This window comes from Sinohyriopsis cumingii, chromosome 4, assembly GCF_028554795.1.
Source record: "Sinohyriopsis cumingii isolate HCF-2022 chromosome 4, ASM2855479v2, whole genome shotgun sequence".
NCBI classification, from domain to species: Eukaryota; Metazoa; Mollusca; class Bivalvia; order Unionida; family Unionidae; genus Sinohyriopsis; species Sinohyriopsis cumingii.
In genome coordinates this window covers 4,975,810-5,002,475 of record NC_142964.1, presented here as the reverse complement: position 1 = coordinate 5,002,475, position 26,666 = coordinate 4,975,810, and the positions used below count along the sequence as shown (strand labels likewise).

The window sequence follows — 26,666 nt, the reverse complement described above, 5'->3', positions numbered from 1 at the left end:
ATGGAGTACCACAAAGCAGCTCGTCGCTTCTTGATGAAATTTGATCTGAGTAAAATCGTGTCCATTGTATTTTGTCCTGAATTGTTTGACATGTTGGGCAGAGACATGGAGCTGAGGAAGAAAGTAGAACAAAAAGGACAACCCGAATTACCAGTCATTTACGACAGCGATTCTTTTGCCCAGTATTTTCGTACCCCGGTAGAACTGAACCAAGGACTGAATCTGATGTTTGTGTACCCGATGTGGTGGAGTACAACGTGGTGGGACACACCTCCGTGCCGTTACTGCGTGTCATTCCTTTCAAAGTGGACTCTGCCATGAACGCTGACGAGGAAGGTGGAAACACTTACCACGTCCACCGGGAATTTGTACATCCTCATTATTTACCTGTCAGCAAGTCGTATTTGGACACGGTCATCATTACTATAAAAGGAGATCTGGGACAAAATATTCCATTCACCAAAGGAAAAGTCACGGTGAAACTCCATTTTCGAAAACGGTTCTCTCACGACTCGTAAGTCATGTATCCAGTGTACCGAGGGGTTGCACGACAGCGAGGACACGGTTTAGGAGATATGTTAAAATCGGCCTTTCGTTCGGTGGCCCCGGTGTTGAAACCGATGGTGACACGCGGATTGCACGCCTTGAAAGATGCGGCACTGACGCAAGGCAAAGAATTTCTCCAAAATGTCATCATCGACAAACAAAACCCTAAAGAAGCCTTCATGAGGGCAGGCAAAAATGTCTTGCTGCAAACGGGTAAAGACATTTTAGGCCGACGAGACACACCTATAAATGCCCTGCACGCTACCGAGTCTGGCATTCAGCAAGGACAAGGCAGAAAGAGACGACGAAGAAAACACCCTTTCACCAGACTTCAAGCTAGAAAGGCCAAGAAAAGAAGAACCGTTCGAGACTTAGACGTTTTCGATTATTGAGAAAGAACAGAAAAAAATGATGCACCGAGAGTCTTGCGCTTGTTCCAAGACGTAACTGGATCTGTTTGCCATGCCCCCCACCATGATGACGATGCAAGAATCCCAGTGGGTGGAATTTCACCCCGTCTCCTCATTGACCGATTCCGCTCCCATCGAGTTTGAAATCAAAGGACAACCCGAAGATTACATCGATCTGAATAGCAGTTACTTGTACTTGAAAGTCCAAGTTCTAGATAAGGATGATGGTGGAGTAGATGACAGTGAGAATATAGCTACCGTCAACAATTTCATGCATTCCTTGTTCAGCTCAGTGGATTTGTACTTGAATAACAAACTAGTCAGCAGCAGCATGGATACTTACCCTTACCGTGCCTACCTGGAAAATCTCTTGACGTACGGAATAGATGCCAAGGATACTCATCTCAATGCCTGTGTGCTGTGGGAACCTGACGAAGCGACCAAGTTCGACGCATTGGATGGAAGCAATTCCGGCTTTGAGCAAAGAGAAAGCAAAATCTTAAATAAGAAGAGTTTAGAACTGATGGATCGTTTGCATTTGGACATGTGGTTGCAAGAGAAATATTTGCTGAACGGGGTCAATGTCCGCTTGAGACTGAAACGCGGCAGTACCGCTTTCCATTTGTTGGCTGATTCTGCTAAGGCTCCTAAAAGCAAAATCGAAGAGGCCAAACTCTACGTACGACGCGTGGAAGTGTTACCCAAAGTAGGTAACGAAATCAGTCAAACGTTGAGCAGAACGACCGCCAAGTATCCCATACGACGTGTGGAAGTGAAAACGTTCACCATTCCCAAGGGACAGCATTCTATGATCGAAGATCATCTGTTTCAAGGACAGTTACCCAAGCGTTTAATCCTTGGTATGGTCTCGAATTCAGCCTTCAACGGAGCGTTCGCTGAAAATCCTTTCAACTCTAAACACTTCAACGTGAAGAAAATCGAAGTCAGTCGCGATGGCAAGACCTTGTGTACCCGACCTTTCGAACCTGACTTTAGTGACGAGAAGATGAATTACTTGAGATCGTACTTGTCCCTGTACGAAGCCACCGGCCAGTTAGGAACCAACACCAGTCACGGCATTACGTACGACGAGTATGCAGGAGGCTATGCTTTGTGGGCTTTCGATTTCACTCCAGACCAAGGCAGCGACGAGGGACATTTCCACCCTATAAAATCCGGCCAGATTCGTGTGGAACTTCAGTTTGCAAAAGAACTACCAGCGACAGTGAACGTCATCCTGTATGCCGAATTCGATAATACCATAGAAATCAACAGTTTGAGAGAAGTCATCCTAGATTACTAGAAGCCATGGAAGACTGTTATCCCTCTTTACCTAGTGGAGAAACTTTAAAGATGAAATGTGAGGAGACCGTGGAAAAAGAAGAAGTGGTCATGATGAAATCGAGATGGCCAGAACAAGAAGCCCATTTAGTCTCCTGTTTTGCCAAACACTTGGTGGAAAAAATGACGGAATTGATCAAGAAAAATTGTTATGGATGTCAAAACGATCATCCCAGTCAAATTCAACACGATAAATGCCTAATGTTAAGTCAAGAAGAAAAATTGGACGAGTATCTGGACGAAGCTTGGAGTCTCATCTCGAACAAAGACGTGTTGCACCAGTGGTATAAAGACTTGCGTGAACATTCTTGTCCACCATTAACCACTCAAGAGATCCATCGTATCGAAGCTCTCCTGAATCAGAGTAAGGAAACAGAACGAATAACCGTTTATTCGTCAGACATTTTCAAGCAAAAAGTCAGGATCGAATTGACGACTTATTATTACCTGTGAAGAAGAAGAAAAAAACACACACAAATCAATGGATACCTGGGAACTTTATTACCTTTTGAACCACAGTTCGTATACGGCTTCTTGGAATCCTGTCGTCTGTGCTAAAGATGAACTCCCTCATCGCAATCCTAAAGACCATCAAACTTACGTGATCAACACGGACGACAGTCATCTCCCAGGAACCCACTGGGTAGCCGTCTACTTTCCTCAAGAAGGATGTGTGGAATATTTTGATTCGTACGGATTGCCCCCTTTGGAAGACGATATCATCGACTTTATGAGAAGAAATGCTCAGACCACCCGATTCAATAATGTGAAATTACAAGGCACAGATTCCTTGGTGTGTGGACAGTACTGTGTTTATTTTCTGCATCATCGCAGCCTGGGCTATTCCTTAGAACATTTAGTGACTCATTTTGATCCTCGTTCTTCTACTAGAAACGATGTGAAAGTAGATCGATGGTTTTCTGACCATTATGCTTATCTTTTGTCTCAAGCTAGGAAACGTAGTGTCCATCAATGGCCTAATGATCTCCAACAGTGGAAATCACAATTTCATTCACAACGTTGTCAGCCCTGTTTAAAGTAGACTGTAAATTGAGAACAAATTGTTTGATGTTATGTTGTTGGATTATTGTTAAAAATGTTAGAGTTGTTGTTTAGTGTTAAGTGATTTTTGAATAAAAAATGTTGTGTTTTGAAAAAAAATGCCTTTGTCTTTTGTTTAGCTATAAGAATGTTGGATTGATGCTCTTTCATTTCTTACTATCCCTCTCATGATACTCACTGAACGTTGCGGCTCGAAAACCGTGTGGGGATGTTTTCCTTCACGTCCGCGTTTTGACTTTAAGAACCGGGGTTGTTTCCAGTCTAACCATCCATTGTAAACTCATCCTCCTAAGAAGATGTGTTCCAAACTAGCTAAGCTCAACGAAGCCTACGTGAATTTGCATAGGGTCAGACACAGTCTGATACCGAAGCCAGAAGAAATAGAGAATGTGAGAATGTTAAAAGTCACTGAAGACCTGATAGAAGAGCTCTTCAGAGAAGAAATGAACAGGGAGAAAGAAGAATGGACAGAGAAGTACAGACTTCAGAGACAGCAGCAACAGCAGCAACAGCAGCAGCAACAACAACAACAACAGCAGCAACAACCTGAAGCTGACAGAGGCTTTGTCGATTGTCGTATCGACACCAAAGAGTTCTTCTTCTCTTTCCGAAGAAGCAGACCTATCGCCAGAAAGTTTATCCTCAGAGGACATCGCATTCTTAGAAACTAAAAAAGAATGCCATAGCAAACAAAAAAAACAGCCCTTTTCAGGGCTACCCAATACTCTAGAAAAGAAATAACTATCCATTTGCCAATGTGTGTAGGTAGAGTAGTGTAAATATAAACACTAACTCTTTTTAAAAAAATGTGAGGGTATGTGTTTGTGAATAAGATTGTGTGTTTGTAAGTGCTCACGTACGTTGGTGTGGATAGTAGATTAAAATGACTTTTTTGGTGTTTGAGGTGTGGGAGAGTAGATTTGGGGGTTTGATTTTATTGCTTTGCGTATGTGAATAGTCTATTGAAGTGATTCATGAAAAAAAAATTTTAGAATAGTGATGAGCAGTATAAAAAAGTGAGTGAGTGTTTCTTTTAGGTCCGCGCGTTGTTGTTCTTTGGTCATGATCTAGGTAAGATCAATTTTATGTTTTTAAGGGGATGTTTTCCTTCACGTCCGCGCTTTCACTATAAATTGAAACTCGTTCGGCAGTCTAGCTACCCTTGTTGATTGATCAACACCACCAGAAAAATGAACACCAGAATTGTGAAACTGCTAGAACTCCAGATGCACCTGGAATATGCCAGGCGCATACTAAATGAACTGGCCGCGGAGGCCATTGTCGAAGAAGCAAGAATTAAAGAGGAGGAGGAGGAGGAGGAAAAAAGAAGAAAAGAAGAGGAGGAGAGAAGAAACAAAGAAGAGGAGGAGGAAAAGGAGAAAAGAAGAAATTTCAGAATCCCAGAAACCGAAAATTGGGATTCTGAAGCCACATATCCTGCCTCTGCACTCCCAAGAAGAAAGGTGAAAGGAGACTGGGGAAGAAGATGCGTGTGTGGTGCCAGGCCAGGAAGGTGCCATCATTAGATAGGTGCATCTGGAGTTCAAAAAAAAAAACAACAGCCCTTTTAAGGGCTACCCAATACTCTAGAAAAGAAGTAACCATCCATTTGCCAATGTGTGTAGGTAGAGTAGTGTGAATATAAACACTAACTCTTTTTTCATAGTGTGAGTGTATGTGTGTTTGTAAGTGCTCACGTAAGTTTGTGTGAATAGTAGATTATGGGTTTGTTTATTATTTCTTAGCGTATGTGAAGAGTATAGTTTGGGTTTTATTATAAGAAATGAGAAAGTAGGGGATGTTTTCCTTCACGTCCGCGCGTTGTTGTTTTTGGTCATGATCTAGGTAAGATCAATTTTATGTCTTGGGGGGATGTTTTCAATCACGTCCGCACTTTAACTATAAAGCTAACAGTTTAGCCATTAGAACCCATTCCACGGAATAAAGACAAAGAAAATGGTGGTAGCAACAGCGTTACTAAATCATTTGATAGGCATTTATTATTGGATAGTAGATGTTACGTTTGTCATGGAAAAGATAGAGAAAGAATTCAAATTAGAAAAGTGTCTCGACTGTTTCAATAATTTGAAGGAAGCAAAGGAGATAGTAACAGGAATGATGGAAGAAGAGGAAAAGAGACTTAGAGGATTGATTGACCCGCCTTATGTAAGAGTGGGAAGTTTAAAGGAAGCACTTGAAAATGTCATCGAAGTCAGGTGCTTCTTAGAAAAGATATTGAATTGGACGGAGTGGCGATATGTAAAATGGGGGTTGGACCAGCTGACAAAAACGGAAGAAATAATGAGGAAAGTGATGACGGAAGAGGTAAAGAACATCAAAGAAAAGTGGACTAAGGAAAGAAAAGAAGAAGAAAATAGAAAGAGAAAAGAAAGCTTTGAGAAACTCAACAATAACTGGATACGAATACAGGAGAAATTCCGAGCTATGGGTCACCCGGACTGGATGCCTGAATCAGAAATAAAGAAGAAGACAGGAATAATGGCAAAAGTTAGAAGATGGCTACAGAAGTGGAGGAAATAAAAGAAGAAGATAATGATGAAACCAAAGGCCCTTTTCAGGGCCACCCATATTTCTCGAAAAAAGAATGACTTTTCAATTGCCTACCCCTTTTTTAAATTTAAATTTAAATTTAAATTTAAAAATTTTTTTTTTTAAAAAAATCCCATGTTCAATTCCCCTTGTCCCTAGACAAGCCCAAACTCTATTCCCCATGTTAAATTCCCCTTGAGGCTAAAACGACCCAAGACTATTTCCCATGTTAAATTCCCTTGAGGCTAAAACGACCCACGATTTTTCTCCATGTTAAATTTCCATTGAGGCTAAAACGACCCAGGGGTCTCTGTAATGCTAATTCCCATTGAGGCTAAAGTGACCCTATTCACTACTCATGACGGCTAAGTTTCAGTATGTAGAATTAACTGGAGACGGTGTTTTATGGGCGAAATTACATTAAAGTGTAATTTAAAAAATCACTATGTTATATAGCTAAAATGGTGGTTACAATGTCGTCTTCCTACAATTGGAAATCGAAGTAAATTTAAGTAATTTAGGCTACAGTCCATATTGGAATGAAATGCACTTCTTATGATATAACTGTCAGACATTAAATATAGGTTTTTGTCTTGTTAATAAATGATATATGCACAGTGAATGTGGAGGTGAAATCAAGTTAGTTGGGTACACTAATATCACCACCATACCAAATAGATTTATCTGAACCATCAAGGGTAAGTGACATATCAACATATTGAGAAAGAATGAATGTTATGCCACCTATATTTATTCTCCTAATATCCTTACCTTTTTTCATATGAACTAAAATCTCCGCACATAAGATAAAAATGTATGGGGAGAGAGTGTCCCCTTGTCTACACCTGCTCTCAATAGCAAACCAACGGGGTACTCGACCATTAACAAGTACACGAGATGTGATGTTCCGATATAAAGGTTTGTTTTTATTTCTTATTGGTTCTTCAAAATTGACCAAATTCATAACTTTGTCAATAAATGGCTATGCAAGTATATTGTACATGTTGGTACGAATCATTGGGTCATGTAAGTTTCTGATAATTTCTTGACGGTGTCGTTTGACAGAAACCCTATCGTATACGTATGACTGTGGATAGTACAGTTTTGACCATATTTGCAGTACGTGCAGAATCAATTTTGTATGATACATTTCAAAATGAAGTGGGTCTCCAATTTGAAATATGCTGCTTAGGTTTATCACATATTGTTATTCCTTCTTTCTGTGTGGACGATGATTCCCACTTTCATAACCACAGTTGATAGCCTTCACCAGAACATGTCCACAATCCTTCCCAAATTATGTAATATTCTACTGCAAATCTGTCAGATTCTGGACTTTTTCATTAGATATTTTTTGTAGAACAATTGCATCTTCTATACATGATATAGGTCCATTCAAAGAATGTTTCTGTAAATCAGTTAGTTTTGGAATATCAGAATAATTAGGTGGCATTTCAAGATCGACGTGATCAACTTCACGCCTTTTATAAAATTTCATTTAAAATACTTTTCTTTCGTCCAAATTTGTTTGTCTCTTTGTTAAAGAATCATTGCTTTTAACAAGAGGTGCATAGTTTGACTTAACGTACTTTCATTTTTAAAGTTACAGAAGCATTTAGTTTCTTCCTCTCCTTCAGTCCATACCGCTTTAGACATAACCATTACCATATCCAGCTTTTCTCTTTTTAATATATTTTAGCGCTTTCTTTTTTCCCCACCAGTGTTTGGTATTTCAATCGCATCACCTCTCCTTTCTAAATTGCTTAAATCTGCAATTAGTTGCTTTTCCTGTCGATCTTGTATTGTTTCCTATTCTTATGAAGTTGTGGTTCTTCTTACTTTCAGCAGAAGCATTTCAAAGAAACGTTTATAATTTATAACAGGTTTGAAATCAGATATAGGTATATGCTCAGGAAAACCTTTTGGAAATTTAATGATTCATTATTAAAAGACCCTGAACACGTGAGCAGAGTCAAATAATCTATCTTAAAACTTCAGTATGTATGTGCTGAACAATTATGTATTTTTGAGTATATACCTATACAGATCTATATTTAATATAATATGCGGGGGGGGGGGGACATTTGTAAAACATTTAAAGCATGTTAATACGATTTCGATACAAATGATTTCAAAATTTTTTAGACCATGTTCTTGTTTAAGGGAGGTAATGCATTGTAAGCAAGATCGCAAATCGGAAGTGAATTTAGGGATACTTCCGGTCTATGAAATTCGCTTTTCAAAGTTGTCGAAAGTTTGAACACACCATTTTTAGGTTAGATTCTGAAGTTCATAGCATACACCTGTGTATATTTTGTTGTTTTGTTAATAATTGTTCACAATCGCAAATTATGCATATATTTTCAACTTCATTTGTTGAAATGTTCTAGACAATTCCCTGGCGACAAGGACTGGGGTGGTTTGTAGAGCTCTACAATGTCGTAGCCTCAACTTGATTTGATTTGGTAGGAGTAGGGGTACTAATGTTAGTATTAGGGTGTTGTGGTGTGGGGGTTAGCCCATAAAAAGTGTCAGTTAGTCATCTCATTGTCTTTGAGCTAAAATACAATACTTTATACTTGCTTAAAGAGAGAAAGGAATTTGATTATTACATGTAGTTAATGTTGGGTCATTTAATCTCAAGATTACTGAGTAGTTAAGTCCTGTAGACCATATTACGTTTTCCAGCTTTACAATAGCAGTTATTGAAAGTTTGTTACATCTTACTGCAAACTTATCAATCTTATGGAAAATAATCAATTGCCTTACTGAGACGGACTCGTCAGAGTTGTAAGTTCTGTACAGCAGATAATCTGTAATGAATATTCAAAACTTGCCCCAGAAGTTGCCTTGTTAAAAAAATATCTAACAAATATCTATGATGATGTGAACAAACTTTCTGTAATGCTTATATTACTCTATTCATAATAATCATGGTGCACTTCTTTTTAGGTCATTGCTTAAATGAACAAATACATTCCATAACAATGATGAAAAAAAAAATTGAGAATAGTGTTAAATAAATCCATTATGACAACTAGCAAAGACCATTTCAATTAATTTGACTTCTTACCTTTTATATATAGAATTATACAAGGCATTAAATGATTTAGAGCCAGAATACATACAATTTAGTAAAATCCTAAGTCTAAATTGATAGTATATCTTAAATTTGTCCTCAGTGGAAAAACTAATTTTGCCTTGACCAAATTTATAACTCATTGAAAATCATTCACTATAGTTAATCTGGCATCCAAATATGGAATGCTGTTCCACAGTGAATTAAAAATAACTTGCCTATATTAAGCCAAAATTTCAGAAATTTCTGCTAAGGTTATTTAAGTAGTGAACAGTAATTAAAGCATGACTTTCTCAGTTTGCTGCTATTGCAACCTCAGTAATTACAACATGACTTTCTCAGTTTGCTGCTATTGCAACCTCAGCTAACCTTTATGATATCTGAACTACTTAATTCGTATTGTATTCATTAGATGGGTGGTTAGTTTAAAATATTGTTCAATGTCTATGAAGATGTTTTAAAGCATTTAGTTTCTATTACACAGTGCATTTAGCATTGTATTATATGGATGTTGGGGATGTGTTTGTAATTGTGCTTTATGCTAGGTAGGATGAATTAAAAAATATATATATTTGAAGTAATTTTCCAAATTAAAACTTGGTACTTGTTCTAATTCATTTGTTTTTACACTATTTCAGGTGTGTTCTTCAGATTTCATGTTAAATAGAGTGATTCATATAGTCCAGAAATTGATTACAAACAATCCATTGCATCACAGCAGGCCTTTGGCTTCAGAGGTGCTGACCTGTCAGCTGAGACAGAGAGATCTACCATGCTGGACCTCCTTCTGTGTTTATAAATGGTACAGTAGCATCTTCCTTTTGTCCAGGACAGGAAAGCACAACTCATGAGTTATCAAGTTCAATATGGACATTAAGCTCATTTGGAAAAGCATATATAGAAACTTAGGACAAGTGGGCTTTCAGTTATTTTTGTTGAAAAAGTAAATGTGCAAAAGAAAAAACATCTAGACCAAAAAATGGGAATTATTTTGTTCTCAATGAAGTGATTACGTTAACCATACTATTTAATGCACATATATGGTGACATTACTGCAGTAGCGTGGTTGATTGCAAAATATATGGGAACTGATCAGTAGTGATGAATGCATGTAAGTTATAAAAAATGGTACTGACAGCTTCCTTGCTAGGTGCTCAGCATCAAGAGGTTAGTTTTAGAACTGGTTGGCCTGGTGTCAGGATAATGTGACTGGGTGGGTCATCATGCTACATATCTGTGGCATGATGCCCCATTGCTAGACATCACTATAAACTGCCACACTGCAGACATCATAGCGATATGACTGAACCATTGTGTAAGCTACATTAAAAATCCAAATCACACACACACACACACACACATTCAGAGTTTTGATATTGAGATTTTAAAGGTTGTTACTCTTAATGAATTTATCTGTCTTTTAGTGCCTTTAAAAAGTAAGTGCATACAATGTTTGCTAATTTTAATAAAAACATACACCCTTATCGTTAGATTTGGTTGTTGTTTTATGGCACAGGATCATAAATAGGTCATGTAGAGCTGAGGCAACTGAAGTATTTTGCCTTGCCGAAGCACACACCACATTAGCCAACTTGGGTATAACCATTCATAGGATTTGAACCCAAACCCTTACCGTCATGAGTGTGGCATGTTAACCACTGACCTCCCATGGCTTCCTTTCTTTATGGATTTTGGAGTATATTTTTCTATTGTAATACATTTTTGTAAATAGCCGCTAATGTTTTTTTTCAGTCACATGTTATACTGATGTGTTCTTATGTCAGCTGTGAAAATGGTGCATGATCATAACCAAATGGGGAGGTGAATGAAGAAGTGGACACAATACTACAAACTTCATTGACACAGTTATCAACTTGTTCCATATGAAACAAAAACTACTAAAAACAGTCTTTACATAAAAAAATTTCAGTGTGTAGGAAATAAAAAATTTGAATGAAATACATTACATATATGTTTATAAATTAACCTTCTTTTTTAAAATATTATAGATGCCGAGTAGGGGTCATCTTATAAGTGAGATATAACAAATGACAGTATATCTTGTGACACTAAAGTTGTTGGAACACCCATACTTAGTTTTCACAGTAATTTTTTTAAGACCTAAAAATGTTGGGATATGAAATTATAGCAGTTATTTTGTGTATCATAAGCCTTGGGACACATTGAACATTTTTTTCTATTGATCAGTGTAATAAAAATACAATTAAGACTTTCAGAATAATGCTTTGAAAACAATTTTAATACTATCAAAACTTGTTTTAGTTTACTTTGATGTTACCAACCATAACCGTTTACACAGGTACAGTAATCATCTAACCAGATCTTAACATACAATTACATTCGTAGGATACTATGAATCACAAAAATGAACTTTGTTTATTACTATACTTCTGGAATTAATATATTTTGAGACATTGTGAATCACATCATTCTGGAGTATAATTTTCATACCCTTATATGACATAATGCATGGATTTAAAATGCTAAGCATTATGGATTTCAATATATAATGATGGACAAATTGTAAGTGGTCAGTTTATTTGTACATACTCAATAATATGCATTGTTTTGTGTGTTTGATTTAATTTATATCTGATTTAATTGTTTGTAAGTTTTAATATCTTTTTATTTTTTAATTTCACTATATGTCAAAATAATGTAGTTCTGTTTACTAGGAACTTGATACTTTTCCAGAAAATAGTTTTGACCTTGACTGTTCATTTTGTAAACACATAAGGCTGACCTGGTTCCTGACCTTAATTCAAAATTAGTAAGTCATAAGAGCAAGTTTTTAAAAAAATTTCTTATTGTGGAAGTAATAAGAGTGAGATCGAGGCTGTATTAATTGTGACCCTTGGCTTGTTAATAGTTTTTTCAGAGTAAACAACTTTTTTTTATTTTTTTCTTTGAGTAAAATGATTGGTTCTTGTCAGGGCGATGCTGAGAGTACGTGATGTAAACATGATCATGTGACCCTTATCCGGGCATCTGTTTTGCGCAATATTCAAGTTTTAAACCATTGCTTAGAGAGAGAGAGATCTCAGTCAGGCTTCTAAACACTGGGATGTAAAGATGTTTCTTTTGTTGTGTCATTTTGGGAATTACATTTTAATGTTTATTCACATTATTTGGATTCTAAAGGATTAATTCTTTTTTCTCTGGAAATATTTTGAGTGCTCATACAGAATTTGTGAACAAAGACATTTCTTAAAAATTTTATTCGGATTTCCAACACAGAGTGTTACTTAATATGTTTCTACAAGGAACTGTAGACCACAACACAATACAGGAAACAGTATATATCATCACCTTCTGTCTTGGATTCTTCTTCTGGACTGAAACTTAATTTCATTAGAACATTTCATTATTAGGACTTCTAAAGTTTTATTCATGGATTATTCATGTATTATTTTTGGATTTGATTCTTAAAACCCAAGTTTTTATTTTATCATTTTTACAGTATTTTTCCAGGGAAATAAATAATTTGTTAAATTTTTTTCAAAGCTTGTTGTTTTCACACTTTCTTGTGTTACTGTTTATTCAAGCCTAAACACGTAACATAAGAAAATTTGTTTATTCTGCATAGTTTTTTGTTTTTTTGTCATATCTGACTGTTGTTTCATCTATTGAGTTTTTTTTTTCTTCCCCAAGTGCAACTCCAGTTCACTGACCGCATGTCACCCCTTGCAGATGGATTTCACTTGCAAAAAACACTATGACTTTAGGATGGTCATGGAGAAATATCTTTTTTGCAGCCCTAAAGTGTGTGTTTTTGTGTCAGTTTATAGTCATATCAACTTATAAACAAGTATATTTGGTAAGCATAAATAGTTACGTATACTCACCAGTTGATCTGTTTGTATCGACAGCAGTAATTGCATGAAGAATGTGCACAAAGACCATGATTTCTAACAAGAAATGTTTTGCTAGGTCCATTCGTATCCTGATATTTAATATCTTGTTAATACATTCACAGAAACTTCTCAAACATGACCCCCAATTCATATATGCTGGAAATATCCAAATCTTCTGATTTTTGAGTGACAGTAAAACACATAATTCAGACATTGCAAGTTTCCTAAAAGAAACTTGTATTTAGGCTTCCATTGTACATGTACTTGAGTAGAATATTCATGCAAGAGGTCAAAGACTGCTTTATGCATTTGAAATGAGAATTGTTCTTGTGTGTATACATGTAAACTGCCTGAACCCAGTTTGGAAATAAAACATTTGATTGCATGGGTACAGACAGAGCCCTGTAAAAAATGTTGAGCAATTCTTAAAAGTACAGTATTAATTATTTGTTTTACAACTATGACTTTTCTTTACTGATGAGCAGCAGTGAGTAGAATGTTTGATTATATTAGCCAATCTGTCCTTCCCTTTATCTTAAATGGTTTTGTTCCAGCCAGTGTTGACACTGGAAGGACATGTTCTTTGTATATATATGAATAATCTGAAGCTAGCAAATAAAAGGGGTTTAAATGAAAAGGAGTAGGGGTAGTTTTACGTGGCAGTAACCAAAACCAATCCTGACTATTCTGGCCATAAACTTATTTCAGCTGGTAGGTATGAGAGTTTATTATATGCTCATTATTTTCTCTGTTAACTTTACGTTGTCAGAATCGTTCAGTATTTTACAATATTGCACACCTTCATTTTGCATTCACATGCATAAAGGAACTACTTTCTGTTGTAAACAAACAATGGACACAGACGCCAGCACTTTTGATTTGCACACAAATCATGTACACTCGCATGGTAGGCACTTTACGTTTTGGTTGATGAAATTTGCTTCTGAATGAACTAAAGCAGATGTTTCATGGACTGCCACATACCAGCTGCTTCGGGACATTCCGTGTTAACTTTTTTGATACAATGTTTCAGATTTAGGCTAGATATACAGTAGACGCCAGACAGGGTCCTTACAAATAACATGCAAGTGACAAGGCATAAACTTGTCTTCTTTAGCTGGTAATAAAAGTGGCAAAAAATATAATTACAGTTGTACATCCTGATTTTCCTAAAAATGTACTTTCTTAGTTCTGTAAATCCGAATTACATGAGCCATGTCTTGAGTTCTCAAGTTTGGTTACACATTTCAAAAATGTACTATAATTTTCGACTATATTCCAAGTGCAGTTACCTCCTCATTACTGCACTCAAAATGAAATAAACATTAAATTCAATAGTGTCTTTTTGATAATTGCAATTGACAGACTTCATATTTTTCCCACATTATGATTTCAAATAGTCAATGACAGAACGATCACACTTGCAGATGTCAACATGCTTCTTCCGTGCTGCTTCAGTCCGATGTATTTCATATACAATTTGCAGAGCTGGATCCAGTCCATAATCATGAAATTTCGTAGAATCGACACAAATACCAAAATCAATTCATTCCAGATCAAATGGAAAACTTGTTGCAGTGTGCATTCATTCACAATATGACTCCAAATTTCAATTTTAAGTAGACAAAAATGCCATTTTCTTTCGAAACTTATGTCTAGCGTGCGACAAGTTCAAATTTATCTGGGCGGAGTTATGTGCTCTTTAATAATGTTGCTTTTGTGTAATGATGAACCTGTGCTTGTGTATTTAGTTTGGAATATAGCATACATTCATTTACTTTGTTTCTTATAGTGTATTTTGTTTATATAATTAAGCCTTAGGTAAAATAAGAAAGTGAGCATATAAAAAAAAGGTTACTGCATTTGTATGGGGAAAATATGAATGAGTTTTCCGGATGGATATACTGCACTCCCAACGTAGTGCAGTATTCCATCAAAAAAACTTGTTCATATTTTCCCATACAAATGCAGTAACCTATAATTATTGAACAGGTATTGACAGTCTATTGTTTACCTTCAAAAAGATAGTAAATTAACTGATTGTTATATTTAGGTAAGAAGCATATTTAGAGCACTGCATTGATTGATCGACTTGTGAACACCTAAATACTGAAGTAATTGCATTTAACTCTGGACTTAATCAGGTCCAGAGCTTCAAGCTTCTCTTTCAAAGGTAAAGCTTTGATTTCCTGTATCCTGTTATCCGTTGTAAATAACCACTAATTAACACTTTTGACACATTTGTTTGAATGATTGACAAGAATAATGGTTAAGAAACAATGGCATCATTTTTATAGGCAATGCTAGTGAAATGATTGCAAGATGATTGATAACACTACAAAGCCAAGTGTGTTGGCAGGTTTCTTGTTTTTGTTCTTTTTTTTCTCTCTCAATCAGTGCCCCATTATTTGAACAACCTTTAGCAGTGAGATTAACTTTGACAATTAGCAATTACTTAAATTTGAATTGATTTGTTTATAAATTCTGATGAGAATCTTTTTTCTTTTAAGCAACAGTTGTATACAGAATGCACTGAAGACTTGCTAGCCTTATTGTTCGTGGTTCAGTAATAATAAGATTAACACTTAATAGATTTTTAATGAGCCGACTTCATTCCAGAAAAGGCTATGATCAGAGTGCAGTGAAACATTCAGAATTAGAAATGTCGAACATCTTTATTCACATAAAGAAAGGTGCAATCGTAAGACACTTTTTTTCCCTGAAGAATACAACATATCTTGCCAAATAATTAAATTAAACTCTTGTTTATTTTGGCCCGAAACTTTGCAGTGCTTCAAGAAATTGGGGAAATTATTGTAAAATATCAGGAGCCGTGTCAAAATCATGTTATATCTGAATTTAAACATGATGTTTCCCCAAGATAATACTGAACTTTTTGCATAGACATGCCATAATCATGTTATATCTCAATTTATACATGATTTTTCCCCAAAATAATAATGAACTTTTTACAGTCATGCCATAATCATGTTATATCTGTATTTATGCAAGATTTTTCCCCAAAATAATAATTAACTTTTTACACAGTCATGCCATAATCATGTTATATCTGGATTCATGCTATAATAAAGTTTGCTATAATGGGGTTTCACTGTATACAGTGGTCCCCGTCTTTTAAAGTAGCTATATATTCAGCAGCAGAAAAGTGGTCTTGTAAGAGGGGATCGTACAGATCTGAGTAGAAGTAACATAAAATATGAAAGGTGTAACTAATGTTTAAATATTTAATATTTTCATTTGGGGCCTGTGTGGTTGAAAGCACTCACCTTTACTGATCACTGCCATTCACCTCGTCTGCGTTGGTTCGAGTCTTGGTCAGAGCAGGTATGTTAGAAAGTATGCCAGTTGCTTCCCGTGGGTCAGTTATTCTTACTGCGTTTCCCTGGGTTTATTTTCCACTACACTGAGCACCATATATATCATGTGCTGAAAAATGGTGTTAAACCCAAAACAACAACAACAAGAATAATTTCATTTGAAAATCATAGGACTGTCCCACTTTTTATTTTGTCAAATCGCTTTCACTTTTTGTTCTGGAGATATTTTGCTCTTTTTGCGAGAACTTATTCCTCTATTGTCAATTTTGTACTTATTATATGAGCTGCTCAGTGTTTATAAAGGCAGTAAGTTTGTCATATGACCAATTGTTTTTCTTTTCTTTGTGGGGTCTGGTACCCTTTCAAGTACATTTCATAATACATAACCTTTTGCATACCATCCTATGATACTGAAACCAGATGTCATGCTGACTTAAGCAGAACAGTACTGTTCTTCTTGGCATTTGTCATCTTTATAATTATCAGTGGTAATAATAGTCAGTAATTATCAAAGTAACAGTACTGTGCTTCTTGGCATTTGTCATCTTTATAATTATTAGTGGTAATAATAGTCAGTAATTATCAAAGTAACAGTACTGTGCTTTTTGGCATTTGTCATCTTTATAATTATCAGTGGTAATAATAGTCAGTAATTATCAAAGTAACAGTACTGTGCTTCTTGGCATTTGTCATCTTTACAATTATCATTGGTAATAATAGTCAGTAATTATCAAAGCAACAGTACTGTGCTTCTTGGCATTTGTCATCTTTATAATTGTCAGTGGTAATAATAGTAATTATCAAAGTAACAGTACTGTGCTTCTTGGCATTTGTCATCTTTATAATTATCAGTGGTAATAATAGTCAGTAATTATCAAAGTAACAAAACACAACATCCAAGGAACACAACATAAAGGCTAATTGGAATTCCTTACCTCTTTGTATGGATTAAAGTTACTTTATTGGCATGTTGGAAGAAATGTTAATTTGTCCAGTTTGGACAAATATAGGTGAGGTTTCTATCTGCAAACACTGTTACATTGCCACATCTGAGGGATAATTTTAACAGTTTTTGCATTAATATGGATCTGGTGGTCGTGTTAAAGGGTGACCGTCCTAGAGGGGGTACTTTTGAACACAAACTTAGTGTTGTGGTATTCGGACCATTTAAAACAGCTGGTTACTAGTCACGGAGACCATTCAAGTTGGACACCATGGAGGCCATTCAGGTGGGCCACCACTCTACTTTTAAAAAATGACCTACCATTAAGGCATTTTTACAGTTCCTTTATATTTTGCCTCAACCAAAAACCTAATTTTATCTCTGCCACTAATTCTTCTCTCAGCTGATTTGTACTCTCAGTAGCTAAAGCAAACAAATTATTAGGGCATGACAATCTACAATTTTATGGCCAATGAAATTTCAAATATATCACCCTGTGGCTACTTAAATTTGATAGGTTTTATGAGGTCTTGCCATGAATTGAGAAACAGTCTGAAGAATGTAAAAAATATTTCTTGCCATAAATATGTTACTCCTGATATTTTGGTAAAGGTAGATATTTCATCTCTTGCAACCAATATTATGATTACTCTGGTTTGCTTGTGGAGAGTAATGATGGTAGATTTCTTTTCTAGCAATTTGTGAAAAGTCTTTTTCTTTACATACAAAATGTATACTTTACAACAGCTGAAACAAATGTTCTTGTTATTTTGCATTTGCTTTGATGTTTTTGTCTTACCTAAAATGGCTTGCGGGTAGCTTCCCACGGGTCAGTGGTTCTTCCCCAGGGTTCTTCCTCCACCAAATATATGGAATGTCACATAAAGCCTATCATGTGCGGAAAAATGGAATTAAACTCAGAACAACAACAACAACAAGCATTTTGCTTGTTTTGAGAGGTAACTAATGGAGGCAGAAACCACAGTGTCTCTGATTAGCATGCTGGGCTTGTGACTCAAAGCCTGCCATTGGATTAGCCTGGGTCAGCTTACATGATATGGTCATGGGGAAGACAGTTTACTTCAATTGCCATTGAGACTAAATAATATCATACTTATGTTGTTGTACAGAAAAATGTGTATTCAACTAACTTTGGCATAATGTTATTGCATTCTTGTAATTTGTATCCTGACATTCTGGGGTTCGTTTTCTTGCCTTTAATTGTTACATCCACAGTATCAGTATTAACATCATGTGTTAAAGTTTTTGAAAGTCATACATCTTTTATATACGTTTCTATGTTCAACTGAAAATTTCTTTTAATGGAACTACATGTATAAAGCTTATACCATGATATACCAGAGTTTTCTGTCATACTGTTAAAGCAGAAAACTGTCATAACACCATTTACATCTGGTGTGTCCTTGGGCAATTCACTTTATTCCAATTGCCTCAGCACTAATAACCTATCTGTGTCCCTGTGCCGTAAATCCCCAATCCAAACCAAAACACCATTCACATCAGGACACATTGTTTTCCAATACACCTTATGTAAATTATTGAACTGTATATACATCATTGAATTTTGACAAAAATTTGTTGTTTTTTTTTGTATTTACAGGTCTGTAGTAAATGATCAATTTGGACTCTCTCACTTCAACTGGGAGGTAGAAGGTGTCAACTACCACATTCTACGAACTGGTTGCTTCCCTTTTGTTAAGTATCACTGTTCTCGGAGGCCATATCAGGACCTCACAACAGAAAACACTTTTTTCACTGTGCTGAAGATCATCAATGTTGGTTAGTTTTATCTCTGAAAATTTTATTAGAAGAATTTTATAATTAAGTAATTTTGCAACAATTATTAAGTCTTCTATATATTTTTGTCTGTCACGAACTTGATAGAAGCATGAGATAGAGATCACTTTGGCAGCCATTTGTGTGTGCATTTTGGCAGCCATTTGTGTGTGCATTTTGGCAGCTATTTCTGTGTGCAATTTGACAGGCATTTGTGTGCACACTTTGGCAGCCATTTGTGTGTGCATTTTGGCAGCCATATTTGTGTGCAAAGGTAAGTGCATAATGCCACGGATCCTCAAGATTAAGCACATTGTTAAAGTACTTTTATAATTCAGTAACACGGTGAGTTTCTCAAGTATAGTCATCGACACAGTCATGTTATTTTGTATGCAGATAAATCTTGATGTGTACAGGACCACTTTCACAGAAGCTTAGTGTTGGCTTCCACATGCAGGTCATGGTCAGCTTTTTGTTTAATGTTATGAGTTATTGAATGACAGAATCTTTTGTTTTACTGATTTCTTTTGTATCCCTGGGTGATGAGTAGTGTAAGGTGCTCACCTTTACAGACCACTTAAGCATCTTACCTCTGTGCGCATGAGTTCAAGTTTCAATTCAACCAGTGTGGGTATGTGAAAAAGCTTGCCAGTAGTATCCTGTGAGTTGATTGTTCTTTTTGATTTCTTCCTCCACCCAATATAATGGACACCATGTATAGAGTATCTGAAAAATGGTGTTAGACTCCACATAACAAAACCAAACCAAACTGATTTATTGAGAAAAATGTAGAACTTTTCTCTCATTTCTTTCTATTTCCCTGCATTTGTTCATCAATTCATCATAAGATTTCCATGTAATTTTCAGCATAGATCAGATGATTTAAATTATACACTTTCAAATATAAGTCTCAACAACTAGTTCAACACAAATTTTGTTTCACTTTCAGTTCACTATTTTTCTTGTGATACCAACTTTTTGTGTATTGCATGACTTTCATAAACAACAAATTTGAAGACCCAACCAATCTTGAAGGATTCTTCTTTGGAAACAGTAGGACCCCTTCCATAGTCCAGTTTTAAAAACCAGTAAAATATAATTTTTCCATGAACTATGAAAAATGATACCAGCGTAACAAGATATCCAGGTGGGATTTCGAATTTACAACAGAACACTTTTGATGGTGATACAAATACAATATTTAATGAAGAATGACTTGAATGAGAAAATAATTATGATTAATACATTTGTATAATATCCAAATATTGGATCAATTAACATAATCCGCACGAGCTAAATAATGAAAATATAAATAAATGACCTTACATGTTACAAGGACAAAGGGTGGATGATTTACAGTGAGTTCTCAACAAAAGAATGATGTGTTTTACTCAGTAAAACTAGTCTTTTACTCGTATATTAGAAATGTATTCACTCAAATAGTGAAAATGATGGAACAAAGGGACAGATGTACAAATATCTTTACAGTCCCAAAAACACACTGGGTATTACAACCTCAAAGATTACCCCACTGCTGAAAGATTACACGTATGGAATTACACACAATGTCACCAGCACACTTGGCTACCAGTCACACTGGTCAATCAAGCAGTCAGTATTCCAGGTTGATCAATCAAGCAATCGTCACCCACCAAACTCAGTCAGCAATGCCCAGTCATGTGCTACTTGACCAGCAACACTGTTTACTCAGCTCTGCAGCTGCTAGGATCAGCTTCTGTGGTGAGCTCTGCATCTGGTACCACGTCAGCTCTGATAACTCTGATCACTCTGGTCATCACTCCGATCACTCTGGTCAGCTGAAAATACATCTAACACCGTGTACTATGCATGACATGGGCATATACGATAAAATGTAATGACATTATATATGGTAAGCTACACAGATTACATTATCGGCACAATAATTACAAAACAATACACAGTTCAGAAGTGAACCTAACCATGCCTGACAAGAATCCTATGGCACTAAACGTTGTTTAAAAATGAATCTTTATATATTACTAATATAAATCTCATGCTAAGTCATGAACAAGAATATAAAATATTTGCATGATACTACGTAAGCTGAAGCTACATAGAAAATATACAAAAATAAATGTGGTAGTACAATAGTTATAACTTATACACAAGAAGTTAATAACTCACATACCTCTACAGCTGAAGATGTGCAAGTCCTTAAAGTAGACCGCTAACTGACAAGAGGTTCCATAATCTAAAGATTTTGACCTATGGTGCGGCATTTATACACAGACGATGCTGCAATACATAGTCTGTAAACTGGAAAAAGCATCTCGCATGTGCGGCATAAGATGAACAGAACTCAATATTTCAAAATCTTTATAGAATAAACATAAATCACCCTCGGGTATCGTAGTACACAAGAAAAACAAAATAACCTGAGTACATGTATTTAATATATAAAAGGATTTATACAATTCTATGACAACCAGTGTTTTATCTGGAGTGTAAGAGCACACGAATCCAGTAGAAAAGCACACAGATGACATATTTTTGTAACCCCTTCACAGCTAGTGTTTCCATTTTACATCAATGTGTGATGAAGTTGAAGATTATAAGCATGCCATGTAGTTAGTAGCAGTTTATGAATTGTTGTTTTCAAGCATTTCAATGATGTTGAGTGGATTGGTTCCGTAACTGTACAGTATATCAATCATCAGTGCAATTTTTTGTGTGCATTAATCAGGGAATCGGGCTTGAACTGCTCATTTCTTCTTGCAACCAAAAACAGCAAAATGTATTCTTTCTTTTTAAATAACCATGATGAGGAATCAAGCTGAAATGGAGAAGACATGAATATTCATTGTTATTCATCTAATCTCACAATTGATGGTATTTTGTCATTATTGCAAATAAAATGAAAGTCATGAATATTAAACATAACTAAACTGATGTGAGTGCACAAAATGTCAGATGTAAATGCACTGATCATAGGTGCACTATACATAACCTTTTCATATTTGAACAGACACCGCTCTGGTAGCCTAGTGGTAAGAGTGTCTGCCTTGGATGCGGAAGGTCATGGGTTTGATTCCCGGCCAAGTCATACCAGACTTACAAAAATGGTGCTAACAGCTGCCTTCCTTGGCGCTCAGCATTTAGAGGTTAGTGTTAGGACTGGTTGGCCTGGTGTCAGAATAATGTGACTGGGTGAGACATCATGCTACATATCTGCGGTATGATGCCTCAGTGCTGGACATCATTATAAACTGCCACACTGCAGATATCATAGCATTATGACTGAAAATTGTTAAAACTATGTTAAAAATCCAAATCATAAGGGCCCCGAGTGGTCTAAAGCACTCTCCGTTAATGGATCACTGCCATCTCACCTCTGTCTGCGTAGGTTCGAGTCTCGGATTCAGCCAGTGTGGGTATGTGAGAAAACTTGCCAGTAGCTTCTCATGGGTCGGTGGTTCTTTCCAGGGTTTTCCTGGGTTCTTCCTCCACCATTAATACTGGCCGCCATGTAAAGCCTATCATGTGCTGAAAAATGGCATTAAACCCTACAACAACAACAACAACAAAAATCCAAATCACACACACACACTATTTGAACAGTAAAGTCAAATTTGTGATGTTTAATTGTGACATTGAGTAAAAAGGGGATAAATGAAGACTACTGTATAGTCGGTTGTAAGTCAAGGCCAGCTGCAAACCCTGATAATAGTTTGTATTATTTATTTTACTAATTCCTGCTAAGAAGCTGCATCAACCCTGATTATAGTTTGTATTATTTATTTAACTAATTACTGCTAAGAAACTGCATAAACCCCAATTTGCCAGTGCATTATGCAGATCTGGTTGATCATTGTTTGTGTATTTTGCAGTTGGACTTTAAGAGAACATATAGTATAGTTATCATTAAGATTAACCAGTCATGTGTCATAGGAGTGTAACATTGTAAATAGGATTCAGCGAGTCATTTACATTAACCACAGTCTTGTGTGATAGGAGTGTAACAGTGTAAATAGGATTCAGCATGTCATTTAGATTAACCAGATTCATGTGTAATAGAAGTGTAACAGTGTAAATAGGATTCAGCGTGTCATTTAGATTAACCACAGTCGTGTGTGATAGGAGTGTAACAATGTAAATAGGATTCAGCATATCATTTAGATTAACCACAGTCGTGTGTGATAGAAGTGTAACAATGTAAATAGGATTCAGCGTGTCATTTAGATTAACCACAGTCGTGTGTGATAGAAGTGTAACAATGTAAATAGGATTCAGCGTGTCATTTAGATTAACCACAGTCGTGTGTGATTGAAGTGTAACAATGTAAATAGGATTTATCATGTCATTTAGATTAACCACAGTCGTGTGTGATAGAAGTGTAACAATGTAAATAGGATTCAGCGTGTCATTTAGATTAACCACAGTCGTGTGTGATTGAAGTGTAACAATGTAAATAGGATTTATCATGTCATTTAGATTAACCAGAGTCGTGTGTGATAGAAGTGTAACAATGTAAATAGGATTCAGCATGTCATTTAGATTAACCACATTCATGTGTAATAGAAGTGTAACAATGTAAATAGGATTCAGCGTGTCATTTAGATTAACCACAGTCTTGTATGATGGGTGTGTAACAATGTAAATAGGATTCAGCGTGTCATTTAGATTAACCACATTCATGTGTAATAGAAGTGTAACAATGTAAATAGGATTCAGCATGTCATTTAGATTAACCACAGTCGTGTGTGTTAGAAGTGTAACAATGTAAATAGGATTCAACATGTCATTTAGATTAACCAGTCGTGTGTGACTGAAGTGTAACAATGTAAATAGGATTCAACGTATCATTTAGATTAACCACAGTCGTGTGTGATGGTAGTGTAACAATGTAAATAGGATTCAGCATGTCATTTAGATTAACCACAGTCGTGTGTAATAGAAGTGTAACAATGTAAATAGGATTCAGCATGTCATTTAGATTAACCACAGTCGTGTGTAATAGAAGTGTAACAATGTAAATAGGATTCAACATGTCATTTAGATTAACCAGTCGTGTGTCATTCAAGTGTAACAATGTAAATAGGATTCATTGTGTCATTTAGATTAACCACAGTCATGTGTGATAGAAGTGTAACAATGTAAATAGGATTCAGCGTGTCATTTAGATTAACCACAGTCGTGTGTGATTGAAGTGTAACAATGTAAATAGGATTTATCATGTCATTTAGATTAACCAGAGTCGTGTGTGATAGAAGTGTAACAATGTAAATAGGATTCAGCATGTCATTTAGATTAACCACATTCATGTGTAATAGAAGTGTAACAATGTAAATAGGATTCAGCGTGTCATTTAGATTAACCACATTCATGTGTAATAGAAGTGTAACAATGTAAATAGGATTCAGCATGTCATTTAGATTAACCACAGTCGTGTGTGTTAGAAGTGTAACAATGTAAATAGGATTCAACATGTCATTTAGATTAACCAGTCATGTGTGACTGAAGTGTAACAATGTAAATAGGATTCAATGTATCATTTAGATTAACCACAGTCGTGTGTGATGGTAGTGTAACAATGTAAATAGGATTCAGCATGTCATTTAGATTAACCACAGTCGTGTGTAATAGAAGTGTAACAATGTAAATAGGATTCAGCATGTCATTTAGATTAACCACAGTCGTGTGTAATAGAAGTGTAACAATGTAAATAGGATTCAACATGTCATTTAGATTAACCAGTCGTGTGTCATTCAAGTGTAACAATGTAAATAGGATTCAGTGTGTCATTTAGATTAACCACAGTCGTGTGTGATAGAAGTGTAACAATGTAAATAGGATTCAGCGTGTCATTTAGATTAACCACAGTCGTGTGTGATAGAAGTGTAACAATGTAAATAGGATTCAGCATGTCATTTAGATTAACCACAGTCGTGTGTGATAGAAGTGTAACAATGTAAATAGGATTCAGCGTGTCATTTAGATTAACCAGAGTCGTGTGTGATAGAAGTGTAACAATGTAAATAGGATTCAGCGTGTCATTTAGATTAACCACATTCATGTGTAATAGAAGTGTAACAATGTAAATAGGATTCAGCGTGTTATTTAGATTAACCACAGTCTTGTATGATGGGTGTGTAACAATGTAAATAGGATTCAGCGTGTCATTTAGATTAACCACATTCATGTGTAATAGAAGTGTAACAATGTAAATAGGATTCAGCATGTCATTTAGATTAACCACAGTCATGTGTGTTAGAAGTGTAACAATGTAAATAGGATTCAACATGTCATTTAGATTAACCAGTCGTGTGTGACTGAAGTGTAACAATGTAAATAGGATTCAACGTATCATTTAGATTAACCACAGTCGTGTGTGATGGTAGTGTAACAATGTAAATTGGATTCAGCTTGTCATTTAGGTTAACCACAGTCTTGTATGATGGGTGTGTAACAATGTAAATAGGATTCAGCGTGTCATTTAGATTAACCACATTCATGTGTAATAGAAGTGTAACAATGTAAATAGGATTTAGCATGTCATTTAGATTAACCACAGTCGTGTGTGATAGAAGTGTAACAATGTAAATAGGATTCAGCATGTCATTTAGATTAACCACAGTCGTGTGTAATAGAAGTGTAACAATGTAAATAGGATTCAACATGTCATTTAGATTAACCAGTCGTGTGTCATTCAAGTGTAACAATGTAAATAGGATTCAGCATGTCATTTAGATTAACCACAGTCATGTGTGATAGAAGTGTAACAATGTAAATAGGATTCAGCGTGTCCTTTAGAATAACCACAGTCATGTGTGATAGAAGTGTAACAATGTAAATAGGATTCAGCTTGTCATTTAGATTAACCACAGTCATGTGTGATTGAAGCGTAACAATGTAAATAGGATTCAGCGTATCATTTAGATTAACCACAGTCGTGTGTGATAGAATTGTAACAATATAAATAGGATTCAACATGTCATTTAGATTAACCACAGTCGTGTGTGATAGAAGTGTAACAATATAAATAGGATTCAGCATGTCATTTAGATTAACCACAGTCGTGTGTGATAGAAGTGTAACAATGTAAATAGGATTCAGCGTATCATTTAGATTAACCACAGTTGTGTGTGATAGAAGTATAACAATATAAATAGGATTCAGCATGTCATTTAGATTAACCACAGTTGTGTGTGATAAGAGTGTAACAAGGTAAATAGAATTCAGCGTATCATTTAGATTAACCACAGTCATGTGTGATAGAAGTGTAACAATGTAAATAGGATTCAGCGTGTCATTTAGATTAACCACAGTCTTGTGTGATCGAAGTGTAACAATGTAAATAGGATTTGGCATGTCATTTAGATTAACCACAGTCGAGTGTGATAGGAGTGTAACAATGTAAATAGGATTCAGCGTGTCATTTAGATTAACCACAGTTGTGTGTGATAGGAGTGTAACAATGTAAATAGGATTCAGCGTGTCATTTAGATTAACCACAGTCATGTGTGATAGAAGTGTAACAATGTAAATAGGATTCAGCATGTCATTTAGATTAACCACCGTCGTGTGTGATAGAAGTGTAACAATATAAATAGGATTCAGCATGTCATTGAGATTAACCACAGTCGTGTGTGATAGGAGTGTAACAGTGTAAATATGATTCAGTGTGTCATTTAGATTAACCACAGTCGTGTGTGATAGGAGTGTAACAATATAAATAGGATTTAG

General features: G+C 35.7%; 1 protein-coding gene across 1 annotated transcript in view; it reads left to right on the top strand.

Moving 5' to 3' along the window:
* Positions 1–8,091: 8,091 nt before the first annotated feature.
* The window catches only part of LOC149800563 (uncharacterized protein C15orf61-like), a 34,235-nt gene continuing 15,660 nt past the window's right edge, over positions 8,092–26,666 (top strand). The window contains exons 1-3 of the mRNA XM_089954508.1: positions 8,092–8,184; positions 9,627–9,790; positions 18,766–18,944. Of these exons, the coding sequence (XP_089810634.1) occupies positions 9,645–9,790; positions 18,766–18,944 (325 nt within the window). The 5' untranslated portion in view covers positions 8,092–8,184; positions 9,627–9,644. The remainder of the gene's footprint in view (positions 8,185–9,626; positions 9,791–18,765; positions 18,945–26,666) is intronic.